This window comes from Sus scrofa, chromosome 7, assembly GCF_054392235.1.
Source record: "Sus scrofa isolate SSC_HxYL_T2T_F1_AM1 chromosome 7, Sscrofa_HxYL_maternal_Yorkshire_Landrace_v2.0, whole genome shotgun sequence".
NCBI classification, from domain to species: Eukaryota; Metazoa; Chordata; class Mammalia; order Artiodactyla; family Suidae; genus Sus; species Sus scrofa.
In genome coordinates, this window is record NC_139389.1 from 76,820,073 (window position 1) to 76,838,643 (window position 18,571).

At 39.1% G+C, this 18,571-nt stretch overlaps 2 protein-coding genes across 35 annotated transcripts in view; one reads left to right on the top strand and one right to left on the bottom strand.

The window, feature by feature from the left end:
* Window positions 1–18,571, top strand: part of HEATR5A (HEAT repeat containing 5A) — a 115,762-nt gene that overhangs the window by 95,537 nt on the left and 1,654 nt on the right. For 33 of the 34 annotated variants that reach the window (XR_014810656.1, XR_014810657.1, XM_084968960.1 and 30 more), the window contains 8 exons: window positions 540–762; window positions 3,096–3,344; window positions 5,371–5,498; window positions 6,826–6,973; window positions 8,634–8,906; window positions 10,869–11,093; window positions 16,380–16,531; window positions 18,234–18,447. Coding sequence is in view for 31 of the 34 variants with exons in the window: in XM_084968960.1 (XP_084825086.1) it covers window positions 540–762; window positions 3,096–3,344; window positions 5,371–5,498; window positions 6,826–6,973; window positions 8,634–8,906; window positions 10,869–11,093; window positions 16,380–16,531; window positions 18,234–18,447 (1,612 nt within the window). In the remaining 3 variants the exon portion in view is untranslated. Of the gene's footprint in view, window positions 1–539; window positions 763–3,095; window positions 3,345–5,370; window positions 5,499–6,825; window positions 6,974–8,633; window positions 8,907–10,868; window positions 11,094–16,379; window positions 16,532–18,233; window positions 18,448–18,571 lie in introns of those variants that run through there. The other variant, XR_014810655.1, reaches the window with a different exon arrangement.
* LOC102165023 (uncharacterized) overlaps window positions 7,606–18,571 on the bottom strand; it is a 72,326-nt gene continuing 61,360 nt past the window's right edge. The window contains exon 8 of the mRNA XM_084970557.1: window positions 7,606–8,938. The gene's annotated coding sequence lies outside the window, so the exon portion shown is untranslated. The remainder of the gene's footprint in view (window positions 8,939–18,571) is intronic.

Here is an 18,571-nt window from a genome sequence, read left to right on the forward strand (position 1 = left end):
CAGCCAGTTTTGTCACCAGCTTGATTTCCCACAAACTTATATTTTTCAGAGCTTTTTGGATTTCAGAATTATGGATAAAGAGATAGTACACATTATGTATGTTGAATGCTTTAACATTCTATAGTTCTATAAGTGGTCCTTGTTAAGTCTACTTAGGTAAATCATTTGTAGTAATTCAGTGGTAATATTCAGTATTTCAGCTTATTTTAGTTCATAGATGGCTGCTGGAGCCATATGTTGAGATGGATTACAAGGCCATAACTTGGCTTAGCGCAAAGAATGCCATGCTCTCATGGTTGTAAACTGTAAAGTGGCAGCATATTTGTCAGATGTACATCTCACTGAAGATACTCCTTTTGGACCTTCCTACTGCAGTTTTTGTGTGTGTGGTTACACATATATATACCTTCTTGGTATCGTAATGTATTTTCAGTCCAGGAGGCTCAAAGGTGTATCTCCTTCCTCAGCAAGATAAAAATATTACAGCACCTTTTCAGTGGGTACAAGATTTTCCTATTTATAAAGTAACTTTTATACAGGTATATATAATTGCTGTGGAAAGATGTAAAAACCACAAACAACCTTCCAAGACTACTGCCTCTTCAGAAGAGTGTGTCAGAAATGGGTCGATTTCATCAGACGGGCTGCTTGACTTAGTCCACACAGATCTGGGCACACTGAGTAGGCTCTGGCTTGCTGCACTTCAGGATTTCGCTCTCTTGACTTTGCCTTCAGAATTTGCCTCCCAGCTTCCTGTTGAAGGTAAGAGGATACAGTATTTACATAATTCCTGGAAGATAGGCAGTAACATATGTTTTCAAATTTTCTCCCTTAGCAGCTAATGTTTATCTGAAATGTTTTCCTCAGAATAATTTTCAGTCTCGGAATAGGCGTGGGAGAGTTGCTTCGGGGTAGAGACCCTGAAGTTGAAATGCGAAATCCTAAGCCATGCTCCTCTTAGTTCATGAGACGCTGCCAAATTGTCCTCCAAAATGGTTACAGCAGTGTATGTGCCCACTAATAACATGTTTCTTTTCTTCTACATCTTTCTACCAGTATATGTTGTTATACTTAATTTCTGTCAATCTAATGCACATGATCTAGTTTCATTGGTTTATTTTCTTGATTGAGAATCTTTTTTCATAGGTTTACGGGCTGTTTAAGTTTCTTTTTCCATAGTCAGTCATAATATTTGCTTATTTTCTACTTAGTATTTGTCACTTTCTTACTGACTTGCTCATCCTTTACAAATTTTTAATACTCTTCGTTTGTGGCTCCATATCTTGAAGACAGCTTCCCATTCTGTAGCTTGCTCTTTTCTTTTACCTTTTTAAAATTAATGCAATCAGTTATTTATGGTTTGTGTTCCCTTTTTTAATTTAAGATCATTAAGAAATATAAGCTTTACAGTTTTGCTTTTTAAATTTTGGACTTTAGTCCAACTGGAATTTATTTTGTGGGTGTGGAATGAAGTTAGGGATCTAACTTTTTTTTTTTAAGGGCCACTCTTACTGATATATGTAGGTTCCCATACTAAAGGTTGAGTTGGAGCTGTAGCTGCTGGCCTACATCACAACCATAGCAACACCAGTTCTGAGCCACGTCTGCAACACGGTAATGTCAGATCCTTAACCGACTGAGTGAGGCCAGGGATTGAACCCACAACATCATGGGTATTAGTCGGGTTTGTTACCACTGAGGCACAATGGGAACTCCTAGGGATCTAATTTTATAATCAGTTATTATTATCATATTTTATGGATTGGCTATTTGGTAGCTGCTTTTAATTTTCATGTTATTTCAAAATGGCTATTTTTTTCCCACTCTTTTCTGTGAGTTTTAGGATCAGCCAGTAAAGTTCTATTAGAATTTTAAGGGGGGAGTTTCACTGTGACTCAGGAGCATAAGAACCCAACATAGTGTCCATTAGGATGCAGGTTTGATTCCTGGCCTCATTCAGTGGATTAAGGACCAGTATTGCTACAAGTTACAGCATAGGTCACAGATGCAGCTCAGATCTGGTGTTACTGTGGCTGTAGCGTAGGCCTCCAGCTACAGCTCTGATTGAACCCCTAGCCTGGGAACTTCCATATGCCACAGGTGTGGCCCTAAAAAGACAAAAAAAAAATAATTTTAAGTGGAAATATACACAAAGAGATATGTAGAGTGTTTATTGTAGTTTGCACGTTTCAATAGGATAAAAATGAAACAAAATGGAACTGATTCATTGACACAATTTATTAGCAGAATTGAATGACAGACATAAATCAACATATGCAAATCTAAAAAAACACATTGTTGGAGTAAAAATCAAGTTCAAAAAGAATACATACAGTATTTTAAGTAAAACTAGCCTTTTAAGTAAACTCACACGAAATAACAGTATCTGTTATTTATGAATGTACACATCTAGGGTGAAAGTATAAAACCATGATGAGTGATTCACAATTTGAGGAAAGTGGTTGCAGAAGGAGGGGCAAGAATTAGTAATGTACAAAGTTTTAGGGTTTTGTTTTTTTTTTTTTTTAGAAATAGAAATTTAAGAAAGGTAAAATGTTCATCTTAGAGGTAGGTAAATGGGTATCAATATTTGTTTTAAACATGCATACACATACTTCCATTTCTCTCCAGATCATGTAAATATTTTGCCTTTTAAACACACATATACACATCACATACTTGTTTTTAAATACTTTGTGATTAAAAATAAGAAAGAATTGGCCTGCAGATTTCTTAAAAAGTTGTACAGGTATATCAACCCCATGACTCAACCATTATACTCTGAGGAGAAATAAAATCATTGATAACAAAATATTGATAACTAGTAGCATGGATGACTCCAAAAACATTGTTAAGAGAAAACTCAGTCACAACAAGCGCATGCTGTGTATTTTTCCATTTCTGTAAAGTCCAAGAACAGGCAAAACTAATCTGGTGTTGCCTTGGGGTGTAGGGGCTGACTGGAAAGGGTCTCAGGAGAACTTTGGAGATAATGGAAATAGTCTCTATATTGTAAGAGAAAAAAGGGAAACTCTAGTGTGAGCTAATGTCTTCGTTTATTCCTTCTGAAACTGTTTGCTTTCCCTTATTTGTAGGTGGTGCTTTTTACACAGCAGAGACCAGTGAAAATGCAAAACTGCATTATTACCACTCCTGGGCACTAATCCTCCATGCTACAGCGCTGTGGCTCACGAGCACAGGCTTTGTTGTTGCTGACCCAGATGAGGGAGCACCGAATCTCTCCAGGCCTGTGACTCCAACTTCCATGTGTCAGGGGTCTTCATCTGAGGCCACAGTGAAGTCCCCTGAGGATGTCTACACTGAGAGATTCCATCTTATTCTAGGTCAGTGAAAGAAAGACCCTAGCAACTTCCAACTGTACAGTTTTTCTTGAATTGTGCCTCACTGCCTGTCAGCCCTTGGTGGCTGTTACTTCATTGTTAGGCATGAGTGATAGCCTTGATGTAATAACTAAGTTTGTATACATTTTATAAAATTGCAGATCTCATTATACTAAGTCTAGAATGGTGTTACAAGCTGGCTTCAGAACAAAACCAAATTTAGAAATTGCAGAAGTCTAGTTCTTTTTTTCAACATGACTTTTAGACATCATGTGGTGTCTACAGATTTCCTCAATTTCTCAGTATATATATGAAAAATGTCAGTATATTGAGTCCTGCCCCCCCCCCCCACTCATTCTCAAGGACTACAAGTTTCAAGACTCACAGGTACAGAATTGCAAGAAAATATTTAAGGTCAAAGATAAATGATACTTTTAGATTTATGAAGTTCTATCCATTTTTTGGCTTCTCTGAAACTTCATTTTTAAAGCGGTTTATCTTTTTAAGATACAGTATCTTGAATAAATGTTTTTCATACTTACCTGGTTCTTAGGAAACAGCCTATTAGATCATTACCTATGGGAGTTTCACATTGGGGTTCAGCGGGCTACAAACCCAACTAGTTGCCATGAGGATGAGCGTTCAAACCCTGGCCTCGCTCAGTGGGTTAAGGATCCAGCATTGCTTTGAGTCATGGTGTAGGTCGCAGATGCAGATCAGATCCCGAGTTGCTGTGGTGTAGGCCAACAGCCGCAGCTCTGATTCATCCCCTACCCTAGGAACTTCCATATGCTGCAAGTATGGCCCTTAAAAAAAAAAAAAAAGGTAGATCATTACCTATAAATAAGCTATTGATAAAATGAATCAAAGTAAGGGTTATAAAGGTAGGTGATTACATTGTTTATCATTCATAGAGCTTTTGTTACTCCTTCCCAGGCCAGACATGACCAGATTTCCTATATCCTTGGGTGTATTAAAATTTTGTTTACATTTGCCTTGAGACAAGCTCTTTTTAAAAACAAACTTTTGGTGTTCCTGTTCTGGTGCAACAGAATCTGCAGTGTCTCAGCAAACGAGGACAGAGGTTCAATCCCTGGCCCAGCACAGTGGGTCAAAGGATCCAGCGCTGCTACAGCTGTGGTATAGGTCACAACTGCAGCTCAGATCTGACACTTGGTCTGGAATTCCATATACTGCAAGGCAGTCAATAAATAAATAAATACATTAAAATTTTAAAAAACTTTTAGGAGTTCCCATCGCGGCTCAGTGGATAACAAAATCTGACTAGGGACCATGAGGTTGCGGATTCGATCCCTGGCCTCGCTCAGTGGGTTAAGGATCTGGCGTTGCTGTGACCTGTGGTGTAGGTCGCAGACACGGCTCAGATCCTGCGTTGCTGTAGTTGTGGCGTAGGCTGGTGCTATAGCTCCGATTAGACACCTAGCCTGGGAACCTCCATATGCCTAGGGTGTGGCCCTAGAAAAGATGAAAAAAAGATAAAAATAAATGAATTTTATAAATAAGTAAATAAAACTTTGATATAATGAAGGTTGGCAGAGCATAAGCTCTGCAGTTCAACTACCTCGGTTCAAATTCTTGATATATCCCATTGTAACGGACCTTCATCAAACTGTTAAGCTCTGTGTGCTCCTAAGGACTGGTAATAATGTGCCTACTTCCTTAGATGCTGTGAGAGTGAAATGATGTATTTCAAGTGCTATGCCCGATACATGGTAATCACTCAATTTAAGTCAAAATAAAGTTATGAAGCGCTACATGTTAAGTACTCTGGTGCAGTGTTATTATAATTTGCACTAGCGCACAAGCCTAATTGGGATTATTATTTGTGTACATGCTGACAAAAGCAAACTATTAAGAGGTTAACGTATCACTTAATTGTTTAGTCTTAAATTCACTGTGGTTTATTTGCTTTACCTTTTTGCTATTTATTTGTATACCTTATCAAAACAAAATTTAACTTCACAAACTAAGAATCTCAAGCCTCCTTCTCTTTTTCTGCTTTCTGCAGGAATCAGTGTGGAATTTCTATGTTCCTTGCGTTCAGATGCAACCATGGAAAGCATCACTGCTTGTTTACATGCATTACAGGCTCTTCTAGATGTTCCCTGGCCCAGATCTAAAATTGGCAGTGATCAGGTGATTCCTTGCTTTTTGTTAGGCTTTTGTAGATTTCAAGGAACAGTAATAGAAACATGTTCAAGTTACTAGTGAACAGAGAATGAAGACAGGAGTAAAAGGGAAACTAAAAAACTTCACAGTTAGGCCTCAAAACTGAAATACCATCTGCAGATGTGCAGTGCCTCTGAGTGCCACTTTCTGCCTCTGCTTCTGCTACTGCCAGCCAGCCACTCTATGTAGCAGCGCTTCAATCAAACTTTCTGCAGTGATGGGAAGGTTCTTTGTTGTACTGTCTTTGTCTTCCCGCTTCAGTGCTCCCTGCTCTTTCCTTCTATCTATATTTTATATCCTGTTTCACCAAGAGAGAATCTTCTTGGTTCATGTAGTCACTGTCAGTTATGTAGTATTCCTCTTGGCTGAGTTTTCCATCCAGGTCTTTTTAAGAAACAACTGCCCAGCCCATGGTTGGAGTCAGACACTAATATGAGACCCAGCTGTGACCATGGTTAGTGGATCACTGTCCAAAGTATGGCACTTCCTTTAACTGCTTTCCCAAGAGCAACTGTGTATTGGGCAGGCACCCTTAGCATCATGTATTACCACGATATTGAATTTTATATTAAATTGACTCTTGAATGTTAAAAAAAAATCGACGGTATGATTTTCTCTATGTATAGACAGTTATTTATTACCACTATCATTTATTAGGTTTAAAGTATTAATCAAGCCTTGTCTGACTTGGATTATACTTGAATAAATTTTAAACTTTTTTGTGCTTGTTTATTTGTATGTTAAAACAAGTATTATAATGATAGTTTTACTCTTATTTTCAAAGACGAAAGAAAGCCATCAGAGTAGCCAATACAAAAGAAAAGGGGAAAATGAAATGATATTTGTCCATTATATTTTATTCTTTAGAGAAATATTCCTTGTATGCTTAATACTATTATCTACTTTTAATGTCATACTTTACATTATTCTTTATTAGTACTAGAAAACCTTAATGTAGATCTGGGAAGCTACATGGCAGTTCTTTTATACTTTTAGTGACTTTTTTTTAATCTTGTTTTAGAAATTTCCTTGTTTGTTTTCCCAGTTGAGGACCTGTGTAAAAGTGATCTTTTGTCATAGTGCCGTCTCCCACAAAACTGGACAAAAACCAAGAGTTGGTTCAAAGTGGAGCAAGTGTTACATAACTTTACTGCCCTAATACCTTTATTTTTTGTTTATTTTTTGATATATTCTCTTTCTCTTAAATTTTTTCATGGCATTTAACATCGGTATTTTTTTTTTTTTAAGTGTGTAATTTTCAGTATAGTGTCACTCTAAATGTTTTCTTTGCTAGGAATTGGGAATCGAGTTGTTGAATGTACTACATCGAGTAATTCTGACCCGAGAATCACCTTCCATTCAATTGGCTTCTCTTGAAGTGGTAAGGCAGATTATCTGTGCAGCTCAAGAACATGTGAAGGAGAAAAGACGAAGTGCAGAAGGTGAATGTTAATCCATAATGCCAAATTAATCATGTGGCATCATTATTTTGTAAAGTATTGCTTATATAGCTATGTCATTCTGAGCAGCTTTCTGTACAGTACAAATGAGACATCTCTAGGTATGGCTTCACATCCTCTCACTTGCCTCTAACTTTTATACTTGTCAGTAGCTTATATACTGTCAGTAGCTAAACTATTATTCCTTGGGAAAATTAGAATTTTAACAGCTCTGGGAGGGAAAAAAAAAATCCCTTATATTGACTACTTACTTTTTTTTTTTTCTTTTGTCCTTTTTTAGGGCTGCATGCTCAGCATATGGAGGTTCCCAGGGTAGGGTCTAACTGGAGCTACAGCTGCCGGCCTACACCAGAGCCACAGCAACGCCAGATCCGAGTCACGTTTGCGACCTACACCACAGCTCACGGCAACACTGGATCCTTAACTCACTGAGCGAGGCCAGGGATTGAATCCGCAACCTCATGGTTCCTACTCAGATTCACTTCCGCTGCACCATGACAGGAACTCTTCACTATTTACTTTTAAGTATTTACCAATGTGCATGGAAAGAACTACTGACAATTTTTTAATAACAGGTTTTGCAAAGTAATTAAATTACTTGTTTACAAGCCTAATTTTGGTATTGGTGAGTTTATTATTTAAGATTACATTTGATTAGGAGGTTCCATTGTGGCTTAGTGGGTTAAGAACCCAACTAGTATGCACGAGGATGCGGATTCGATCTCTGGCCTCACTCAGTGGGTTAAGGATCTGGCATTGTCTCAAGCTGCGTAATGGGTCAAGGATGCGGCTCAGATCCAGTGTTGCCATGGCTGTGGTTTAGGCCGGCAGCTACAGTTCCAATTGGACACCTAGCCTGGGAGCTTCCATATGCCTCAGGTGTGGCTTCCCCCAAAAAAAAGAAAAAAAAGAAAAGATTACATTTAACTACATTTAACATAAAATCCAGTGTAATGGTAGATTTAAAACACAAGGACTTAACTCTCTCATCTAAAGGAAGTCCATAAGATGGCAGCTTCTTAATGATATCAGGGACCTCATTTCCTGTCTTTCTGCCCAGCCTGTACCAGTACTTAAGGCGTATATGTCAGTGCTGGAGCTCTAGCTATTAGATTCATATTTCCAGGCCGGGAATTGACCCCCGCGCCACAGCAGTAACAATTCCAGATACCCATCCTGCTGCTCCACAAGGGAATTCCCAGGTTCACATTCTTAACAGCAAGGAGTTAACCAAACAATATGTTAATGCTGAGAGGGTCACTGAGGACTTCCATTTATCCACTGCAATAAGAAGTCGAAATCAAGACAACTACTTTTACCTCCATATCTGCTTTATCTTTCAACCTTTAAGACCTAAGACTTTACTTTTTTTTCCCCCCCAATTTTTGGCTGCCCTGTGGCATATGGAATTCCCAGGCCAGGGATCAGATCTAAACCACAGTTGGTGACCTCTGCCATAGCTGCAACAATGCTGGATCCTTTAATCCACCGTGCTGGGCCAGGGATTGAACTTGTGTCCTGATGCTGCAGAGATACCACCAATCCCGTTACACCCTAGCAGGAATTCTGACTTGACCCATTTAAATGTGTTACCTAAGCAAACATGAAGCATTTATTCAACACTGTTCTTTTTGTCTTTTAGTTGATGATGGGGCTGCTGAAAAGGAAACCTTGCCAGAATTTGGAGAGGGAAAGGACACAGGAGGACTCGTACCTGGAAAATCTTTGGTCTTTGCAACACTGGAATTGTGTGTATGCATTCTAGTTAGACAGCTTCCAGAGCTAAATCCTAAATTGACAGGTAGCCCAGGAGTAAAAGGTGCAAAGCCACAGATGCTGTCAGAAGATGGAAGTAGGTTGGTTTCCGCTGCATTGGTCATCCTCTCTGAACTTCCTGCGGTGTGCTCTCCTGAAGGTGTGTTGGATTATGTGATTGCTTTTCTTGACCTGGAAGGAGAGAAATGGCTTTGATAGATAATGGAGATAATGGTTGCTAATCTTGTTCTCATTAAACAAATGCTGACCCAGAGGTCTGAGTATTGTCTTTAATCCTCTAAGATGAACATTACATTCTAGTAACTCATTTTACTAAAAGGGTGAGAGTAAATACAGAGACAGCATGTGACCCTAGATAGATGTGCTCTTTTAAGGATGAGAATACTTTAAACCGGTCAGTGGCAACTATAGGCTCTTGGGCATTTTTTGGTATACAGTAACAAATGGGCTTTCCCTGTCTCTGGATGACAGAAGTTTCTCATCACACCCAGTTCTGATAGGAATCCATACTTCTAACAAAGTGTCTAAGGCTCCATAAGGCTCTGCTGAATACATCTTCCTCCTGATTCCTTCTGTGAATCTTGAGCCCAAGAGGCTTCAGGGAGTTCCCGTTGTGGATTGGTGGTAACAAACCCACTAGTATCCATGAGGATGTGGGTTTGATCCCTGGCTCCACTCAGTGGGTTAAGGATGTGGTGCTGCCGTGAGCTGCAGTGTAGGTCAAAGAGTCAGCTTGGATCCTGCATTGCTGTGGCTGTGGTGTAGGCCAGCAGCTGAAGCTCCAATTGGACCTGTAGCCTGGGAACTTCAATATGCAAAAAAAAAAAAAAAAAAAAAAAGCCCTGGAGGCTTCATGCTTATCCCTGCTAACAGCATCCCTTCTGTGCTATTGATGGTGTTACCTGATCAGAAGTGACCCCCATCCTTTCTTTTTTAAAATTAGCCTTCCTTTCAGATTCAACCCCAGGCCTACCTCATCTGTGAAGACTTCCCTAGAAACTCTGGCTCATACTGAGTTTTAGTTGTGTGTATGTGTGGACTCTATATGTAGATATGTAATTTTTATGTGTTATATAGAGGCACTGTATGTAATTGATTATTATGTATAGAGGATAAACACATATACAGACAATATCTTCTTTCCAGCATAATTTTGTATCCTCTATTACTTTAGCACATAATCTATACTCAGTATTCAATAGATACTCCTTAATTGCTAAGTATATTCTTACTAAATGTGTCTTGACCAACTTACATGCTGTCTTATTTTTAACATGACTTTGAAACCTGTATTTTTACACACTGCTTTATACCTTGAGGAGCAGAAAAAGTGACTAGCAGAGGATGGGGCTAAAAATGCTAAATAAGGAGTTGCCGTCGTGGCGCAGTAGAAAGGAATCCAACTAGGAACCATGAGGTTGTGGGTTCAATCCCTGGCCTTGCTCAGTGGGTTAAGGATCCGGCTGTGGTGTAGGTCGCAGACATGGCTCGGATGTGGCATTGCTGTGGCTGTATCTCCAATTTGACCCCTAGCCTGGGAACCTCCATATGCCGCTAGTGCGGCCCTAAAAAGCAAACAAAAAGAAAAAATGCTAAATGAGTTTTGTTGACTAGCCTCTGGGAAAATTGACAGTCTATTTTAGCTTCAGTTCCTTCCCTTTCATTTTAAACCAACTGACTTTTGAACTCTTTAGTGGCCATGAAACTTTAATATTCTGTACTGAGTGATTCATTATAAATTCCTTGAAACAGTATTTAATTTAATGTGAAATCCAAATAGATATAAAATTAATCCAAATGGATAGTGGTGATGGTTGCATAACATTGTGAATGTACTTGATGCCCCTGCAATGTACACTTAAAAATGGTTAAGACGGTAAGTTTTATGTTACATGTATTTTACCACACTAAAAAATAAGTAAAAATAAATTCAATGTTTTCAACTATCAAATAAAACAAATATTAAAGTTATTTGAATTATGTTAACTGTTACAATCTTCTATGAAAAGTTATCTTAAAAGCTAGAAGTCTTTGTCATTTGGTGATTTCCTTTGCAGACTTGTATGCAGACTGAAATAATGTTTTCAAAAATATCTTACAGGAAGCATCTCAATCCTTCCAACCATATTGTACCTCACCATCGGAGTCCTCAGAGAAACTGCTGTGAAGTTACCTGGGGGCCAGTTATCTTCAACAGTTGCAGCTTCCCTGCAGGCTCTGAAAGGAATATTATCTTCCCCCATGGCCCGAGCAGAAAAGAGCCGCGCCGCCTGGACTGACCTTCTCCGTAGTGCTCTAACAACAGTTCTTGACTGTTGGGATCCAGGTACTTCAGGCTCTTTGGAAACAGTTGTTCAGTTTGTTTTTAAAGAGCAAGAGGGACAGTTTTTTGAGAACAAAGATTTTTTGGGGTTTTTTTTGTCTTTTGGGAGCCAAACCCACAAAATATGGAGGTTTCCAGGCCAGGGTTCCAATCAGAGCTGTAGCAACTGGCCTGCACCACAGCCACAACAGTGCCATCTCTGAGCTGTGTCTGCAGCCTGCACCACAGCTCACGGCAATGCTGGATCCTTAACCCACTGAGCAAGGCCAGGGATCAAACCCACGTCCTCATGGACGTGTTCATTAACCACTGAGCCACATGGGAACTCCAAGAATAAGTTTTGTGATCATGTTTGGCAGTCTCATCTAGAGAAGGCCATATTCACTACATACTTGTTTAGAGGATATGTATCAGAAGATAGAAAATACCTATATTCTCATTTCAGTATCTTTAACTTAAGTGCAGTTAAATGACTGACAGCCTATATTTTGATAGTGAGTGACCTTCAAGTGTAATAGTATGTTAATTTTAAAATACAGTATCATCCCTGTCCAGCCAACAGAACTTTTTTATACACACAGTATGTTGAAAACTGCACAAAGTATGCATTTTAAGATTGATCTGGTTCATATCCTAACTCTAGCACCTACTAACTAAGTGACCAGTCAAGTTATCCAGCTTCTCTGAGCCTTAGTTTTCTCATTAATAAGATTATGTTACAGGAAACTGTTAAAGCACTAACATAATATATGAAAAGCATCTCACTTTTTTTACCTGGTATATATCAATAAATGATAGTAATATGTTCAATATCCATTAAATTTCTTTCTGTTGTTGTTACAGTTTTTCAATATTATGTCATGGTGATGATAGAAAGTCTTTAGACATAAATGATTTCTGCCTTCCTCATTCTGTTTATCAGTGTCAGAAGTTTACCATATTCTACTTCATATGGTAAAAAGGTTTCAGTTGAATTCAGCCTTTATTGACCACCCACTTTGTACCCAAAGTTGAGAGTGTGGTAGAGTCTAGTGCCTATGAATTGCCATAGGGTATGATTAATGACATAGCTCCTTGAAGGCAACAGTAATGCCTCAATTATCACTGTATTTCTAGTATATTATAAAAGAGACAATTGGCAAAAAAAAATTGGAGTAGTCAGCTCTGAGTGCACCAGGCAGAGCATCACAGTAGGGTTCTCTGGACTCTCATGCCAAGGTGGAGTTTGGGGAGCAAGAGGTTTATTAAGGAACATTATCTGTGAAGGGAATAGGGAAAGCGGTGCTGGGCAAAAGATGTCAAACTGCAGTATGGGCGTCCAGCAAAGCTTAGCATATCTGCTGGGGTGGGGAGCCCTGGAGACTGCCCGTCAGTGCCTCCCATAGGATTCTGCCTCAGATACAGCTGCCACTAAGGGAGCTGACAGCTGGCTGCACTCCCCACAGCCAGGCAGCACCTTCCCCCACAAAGGGGAGCTCAAGGGTACACCTCTGTAGTTACTCAGGAGGCTTCTCAGAAGAGTCAGTTGCTTAAGGATGAGAAGGCATTCTCCATTCTGCACACAGACGTCACAGAAATGGATTCCCTTTGATGTAAGACTGGGAGACTTAAGTAGTACAGTACATTTAGGGACATCAGGTAGAGCAGTGAGCAGATGTGGGTTTGAGGGGAAAGAGTAAGAGGGTGATGAACCGTGATCAGTAAAGAGATGAAGCTAGATGGTACATGGGGCCAGATTACCAGCTGGGGGAAGGTTTGGCCTGACTGGTAATTTGGACTGCATTCACTAGGCATGTTTTCTTAAAACAGGAGTAACATGATGGGATTTGTATTTCTAAAGATGCACTCTGACAGCAGTATAGAAAAGAAAACAAGACTGTTAGAAATAAGATAGTAGCAGTAAGGATAATGAGGAATGGGATAATGAAAACTAAAATGTTAAGCAAGTATTAACAGAATTTACTGATAGCTTGGTTTGGGAGTTGAAAGGGTAAGGTTCTTTGAGCATTCGTGGTACCCTTAACAGAAAGACCAAGTGAGGGTTTTCAGGGGAAAATAGTGAGTTGATTGTGAAATGCCTATAGGATAATCGAGTGGAGCAAAATAAGAAGCTGTTTGGATTTCAAGGAAGTCTGGGCTGGAGCTGGTCTTAGATGGCATGTATTTGGGAGTGCATCCTGAGGGATGGTTGATACCACCTAACTTGAGTGTATGGGACAGAATGGGAGGAGATTCCAAATACAATGTCGTAACAGAAGCCAAAGAAAAGAGAGTTTGAATGCTTAGAGAGTAGTCATCAGTGTAAACTATACCATGGAGGTGATGCTCAGTGTTGAGGTACAAATGAGGGATAAGGGGGGGAAGCATCAAGTACAGGCTCCTCTTGGAAGGAGAGAAAGCTGAAGGAAGACACAGGGTCAAGGAGTTTTTGTTTTCATTTTAAATGAAACTCAAGCATGAGTTCATGCTTATGGGGAAAAAAAGGTGTAAATAGGGTTGGAGTTGGAGGTATCAGGGAGGGAAGCAGCATCCTTTTGTTAGACAGAAAGGAAGACAGTTCCCAGCATATTTACAAGGATTAACCTCTGCCAGTGTGAGGGGAGAAAAGGAGGTTAAAGATGGAAAGTAGTAGGTCTAAGTTTTCATGTTGAGTTATGATGAGCTTGCTTCTTTCAACACACACATACAAAGATGGTTTTCTGTTGTCTATCAGAGAATGAGGTTAGGATCTAGAGGGTCTGGACTAGCTACTGAGAAAAATTAAGGAAGGAGCTGATCATGACGGGGAAAACATTTGCTACATACCAAATTGCTCCAAAACTTAGTGGCTTCAAACAACAAACATCTGTTACCTGACTGGTTTTGTGGGTCAGGAATTAGGGGGAAGCACACCTGGGTGGTTCTATCTCAAGTCTCTAGTGATGTTACTGTTGAGATGTTGGCTGGGATCACAGCTAAAGAACCCATTTTCAAGGGGGGTCATTCATGGGGTGTTAATAAGAAGCCTCAGTTTCTCGCTGGCACTTACTAGCAGGAAGCCTCTGTTTCTTAGCACACAGGCATCTCCCTGGGGCTAATGCTAAGGGAATCTTGCATCTATCCTAGGTGGAAGAGAATGGGTATAAGGGAATCTGGGCCAGGGGTAGGGGAATTTGAGAAGAAATGGGAAGAGTAACCCAGGAGAACATTACCTTACTGAGGATAAAAAGACATTTTTACTAAACAAACTAGCTGACTGCACATACTATAGTTTCAAGTTGTTGTAAATGACTAAAAATAACTTGGCTGTATGGGAAGCCTTTTGGCATCATGGTTAACAGTATTGCTATCTGGAGTCAAACTGAATGCCTTACTAACTGTGATTTGGGCAAAGGACTGTATTTGTGTTCCTCAGTCTCTAATCCATAAAATGGGGGCAATAAGGAGTTCTCTTGTGGCTCAGCGGATTAAGGATCTGGTGTTGTCACTGCTGTGGCACAGGTTCAGTCCCTGGCCCTGGAACTTCCACATGCTGTAAGTGTAGCCAAAAAAGAAAAAAGAAAAAAAAAAAAAATGGGGAAAATAAGAGCACCTACCTCACAGTGGTGCCATTGTGTGAGTTAAATATAAAGTGCTTATAATATTGCTGTCATAATTTTAAATGCTAATCATGTACCTATTTTTACTGAAAAATTTTAAAATTAGTTTTATAAGATAAATCCTACCCATCCATAATATTTTGCTTTCATTGCTGCTGTCTCTCAAGCATCAGCTCAAATATTAATCTTCTCAGATTTTTCTCTGACCACTCAATGTAGCAACTCCTGGGTTGCTTTCTGTTATCTCTTAATATATTTTTTCATATCCATAGACCTTGTAACTAGATGAAATTAAATTCTTTATTTACTTCCTGGTTATAGTATATCTTCTCTGTCAATTGTATTCTCGGTTCTAAAAAGAGTGCTAGCACATAGAAAAATGTTTCTTAAATATTTGATTGATGAATGTTATATCTAATAGAAAATTTCTTTATTGTGGCCCTCAGAGATATTTTCTGACTTTTCTGTACTGGTGAGAAATGCTATCTGTAAGAGTTCTATTGTGGCACAGTGGGTTAGGGACCCAACTCGTTTGATCCTCGGCCCGGGAACTTCCACATGCTTAGGGCACAGCCAAAAGTGAAAAAACTTTAAAAAAAATGTGGGGTTTTGTGTTTTTGTTTTTGTTTTTGTTTTTTTTTTTTTTGGTCTTTCTAGGGCTGCGCCTGCAGCATATGGAAGCTCCCAGGCTAGGGGTCAGATCAGAGCTACAGCCTCGGCCTACGCCACAGCCGCAAGCAACGTGGGATCTGAGCTGAGTCTGTGACCTACACCACAGCAATGCTGGATCCTTAACCCACTAAGCAAGGCCAGGGATCGAACCCTCGTCCTCATGGATACTAGTTAGGTTCATTAACCACTGAGCCACGATGGAAACTCCTTTTGTGTTTTTTCTTTTTTGTTTTTTTGCTTTTTAGGGCTAAACCCTTGGCATATGGAAGATGCTGGGCTAGGGGTCAAATCAGAGCTACAGCTGCTGGCCTACACCACAGCCACAGCAATGCAGGATCCTTAACCCATTGAGCGAGGCCAGGGATCGAACACACATCCTCATGTATACTAGTCAGATTCATTTCTGCTGAGCCACCACAGGAAGTCCTAAAAATTTTCTAAATTAGAAAAAAAAAAAAGGAAATGGTATATGTAGCAAACAGAGTGCTAAGGTATTTTCACTTGACACACATATTATCAAAATATGAAGACTTTAAACTTAACAAAGAAACAATTGTCCAAGCATTTGTCTCATTCCACAACAAAAACAGTAATGTAATAGCAAATCCGTATTGAGCATTATGTGTGACAGGCTATTTTGAATGCTTTATGTGGACTAACTCATTAATCCTCATAATCTTACATTTAAACTACTGTTACTCTCATTTTATGGATGAAAACACTAAAGATGGGGTTAGGTACCTAAGGTCACACAACTAGTAAATGCATATTCCTCGTAAATGTATATATATATTTACTGATGTCTTTACCTGTGAAGATTATCATGACTGGTAATTCCTGACTCTAGAATTACTTGCAATGCTTATTTAAAAACCTACAGCATTTGCCAGGATTCTTCGTCAGACAGCTTATATTGTCTGTAACTGTTAGGTTACAAAAAGAAATTGCTTCTACAAAACTAGACCAGCTTCACAGATATTTAAAACAGTAACTATGAAGTATTGGGATCTATTTCTCATAGATTAATTCTCTTTACTAGATGGAACACACCAAGAACTTGATGAAGTTAGTCTGCTTACGGCTGTCACAGTATTTATTTTGTCCACTTGTCCAGAAGTAACTACAATCTCATGCCTTCAAAAGCGTTGTATTGAGAAATTTAAGGCAACTCTTAGGATAAATGATCCTATGGTAAGTGTCTTTAGAAGACAGATGTTTGTAATAGGAACATGTTAAAGCTTTTGCAGTTTTCTTTGTGCTTTTGTTGATTCCAAAAAAAAATTGCCAGACTGAAATGTTTTATTTTTTAGGTTTGGATTAATTCCTATTCTGGGGTTCACAAAGTCAAATAATAATAGTCTTGTTCTTTGGCCCTGAGGCTAGAATGTAGTTAGCTGGAGAAAGACAAAGGAAATGTTAACCAAAAAAAACCCTAAATTTGAAGTAAGGGCATCTTAAAATTCATGTATCTCTAGAACTTTACAAGGGAACTTTTATAAGATACTTTGTAGCTTATTATAGTGGCTTTCCTTCCCAAAAAAAAGAAAGGAAAGGAAGACTCCAGCACATGCCTTCAGTATGTGATTGTAAATAATGGGACCCGTTTCAAACAATACATACAAATTAACCCCATTCCTTTATGGCTCTTTTATTTGCTACATTAATTTCCTGTCCTTTTATGTTCTACAAAATATTTGTAGCACATAATCACAAATAGACTCCTAACATTTAGGAACCAGATTTTCTCTCAGAAAAAAATAACCATTCAGGGAGTTTCTGTTGTGGCTCAGCGGGTTAGGAACCCGACTAGTCGGAGTTCCTGTCATAGCTCAGCAGCTTAAGAACCCGACTAGACTAGTATCCATGAGGACGCAGGTTTGATCCCCAGCCTTGCTTAGTGGGTTAAGGATCTGGCATTGCAGTGAGCTATGGTATAGGTCAGAGAGACAGCTCAGATCTGGCATTGCTGTGGCTGTGGTATAGGCCAACAGCTGTGGCTCTGATTCAATCCTTAGCCTGGGAACCTCCACATGCCACAAGTGCAGCCCTAAAGAGACAAAAAGAAAAGAACCCGACTAGTATCCATGAGTATGTGGGTTCGACGCTTGGCCTCACTCAGCAGGTTAAGGATCCAGCATTGCCACAAGCTGATGTGTAGGTTGCGGATGCAGCATGGATCTGGTGATGTTGTGGCTGTGGCATAGGTTTCAGCTGCAGCTCCAATTTGACTCCTAGCCTAGGAACTTCCATATGCCACAGGTGCAGCTCAAAAAAGAAAAGAGAAAATCATTCTGATATCATCACAATGAACTGAATATGAATAAAAGGGTGATTTGTATATTTGATGTATAGTCATCTCCTTTTGTTCTTCTGTCCTGTTTGTTTCCTCTAGCCTCACAGGAGCTTTATGTAGCAGTCTTAAAGTGGTGGCTTTGATAGGTGATGACACATAATTCATATGGTCCAGACATGGGTCCTTAAAACCTTCATAACATCAAATATATGTGATTTTCATCTAATACATTTTCCAATATCTCCAAAATATTTTTCAAGTTTGTGTGCTTTGTTTTGGTCTTTATTTCTTTACATTACGGAGAGAAACATGAGGGGGAAAATGGGAACTACTCAAAAGAAGAATTAACCACTCACTTGCCTTTATTGAAACCACTCCAAGCAACCACAAGCACTGTTAGCATGCAAGTGTGAAGACCTGTCAGTACATGGACTTTCAACGTTAAAGATAAATTAGAAATAAATTTATGTAGGGGGAGGGGCTTTAATTTTTTTCATTTATAATTTTTAATTTTTTAGAATTTACATTAAAAGTTACATTTTAATATGAATGTAAATGTATATTTACAATTTATACTGTTTTTGTCTCTTATCTGATTAGGTACAAATCAAGACCTATCAGCTCCTGCTTTCCATTTTTCAGTATCCAAATCCCACGGTGTCCTACCCATACATTTATTCTTTAGTATCCCCTATTCTGGAAAAACTGCAGGAAATAGATAAGAGAAAACCTCAAGACACTACTGAGCTTCAGATCTTTCAAGAAGGGATAAAGGTCTTGGAGGCACTGGTAGCCATTGCTGAAGAACAGCATCGTAAGTGTCAGCACTAAATGCATACTAAATCAGAATCTGCCCAAAACCAGAAATGTAATATTACTTAAAATGTAAAACATCCAGTTAGTCACTTAATTTTATATTTTCACATTCATCACAAAAG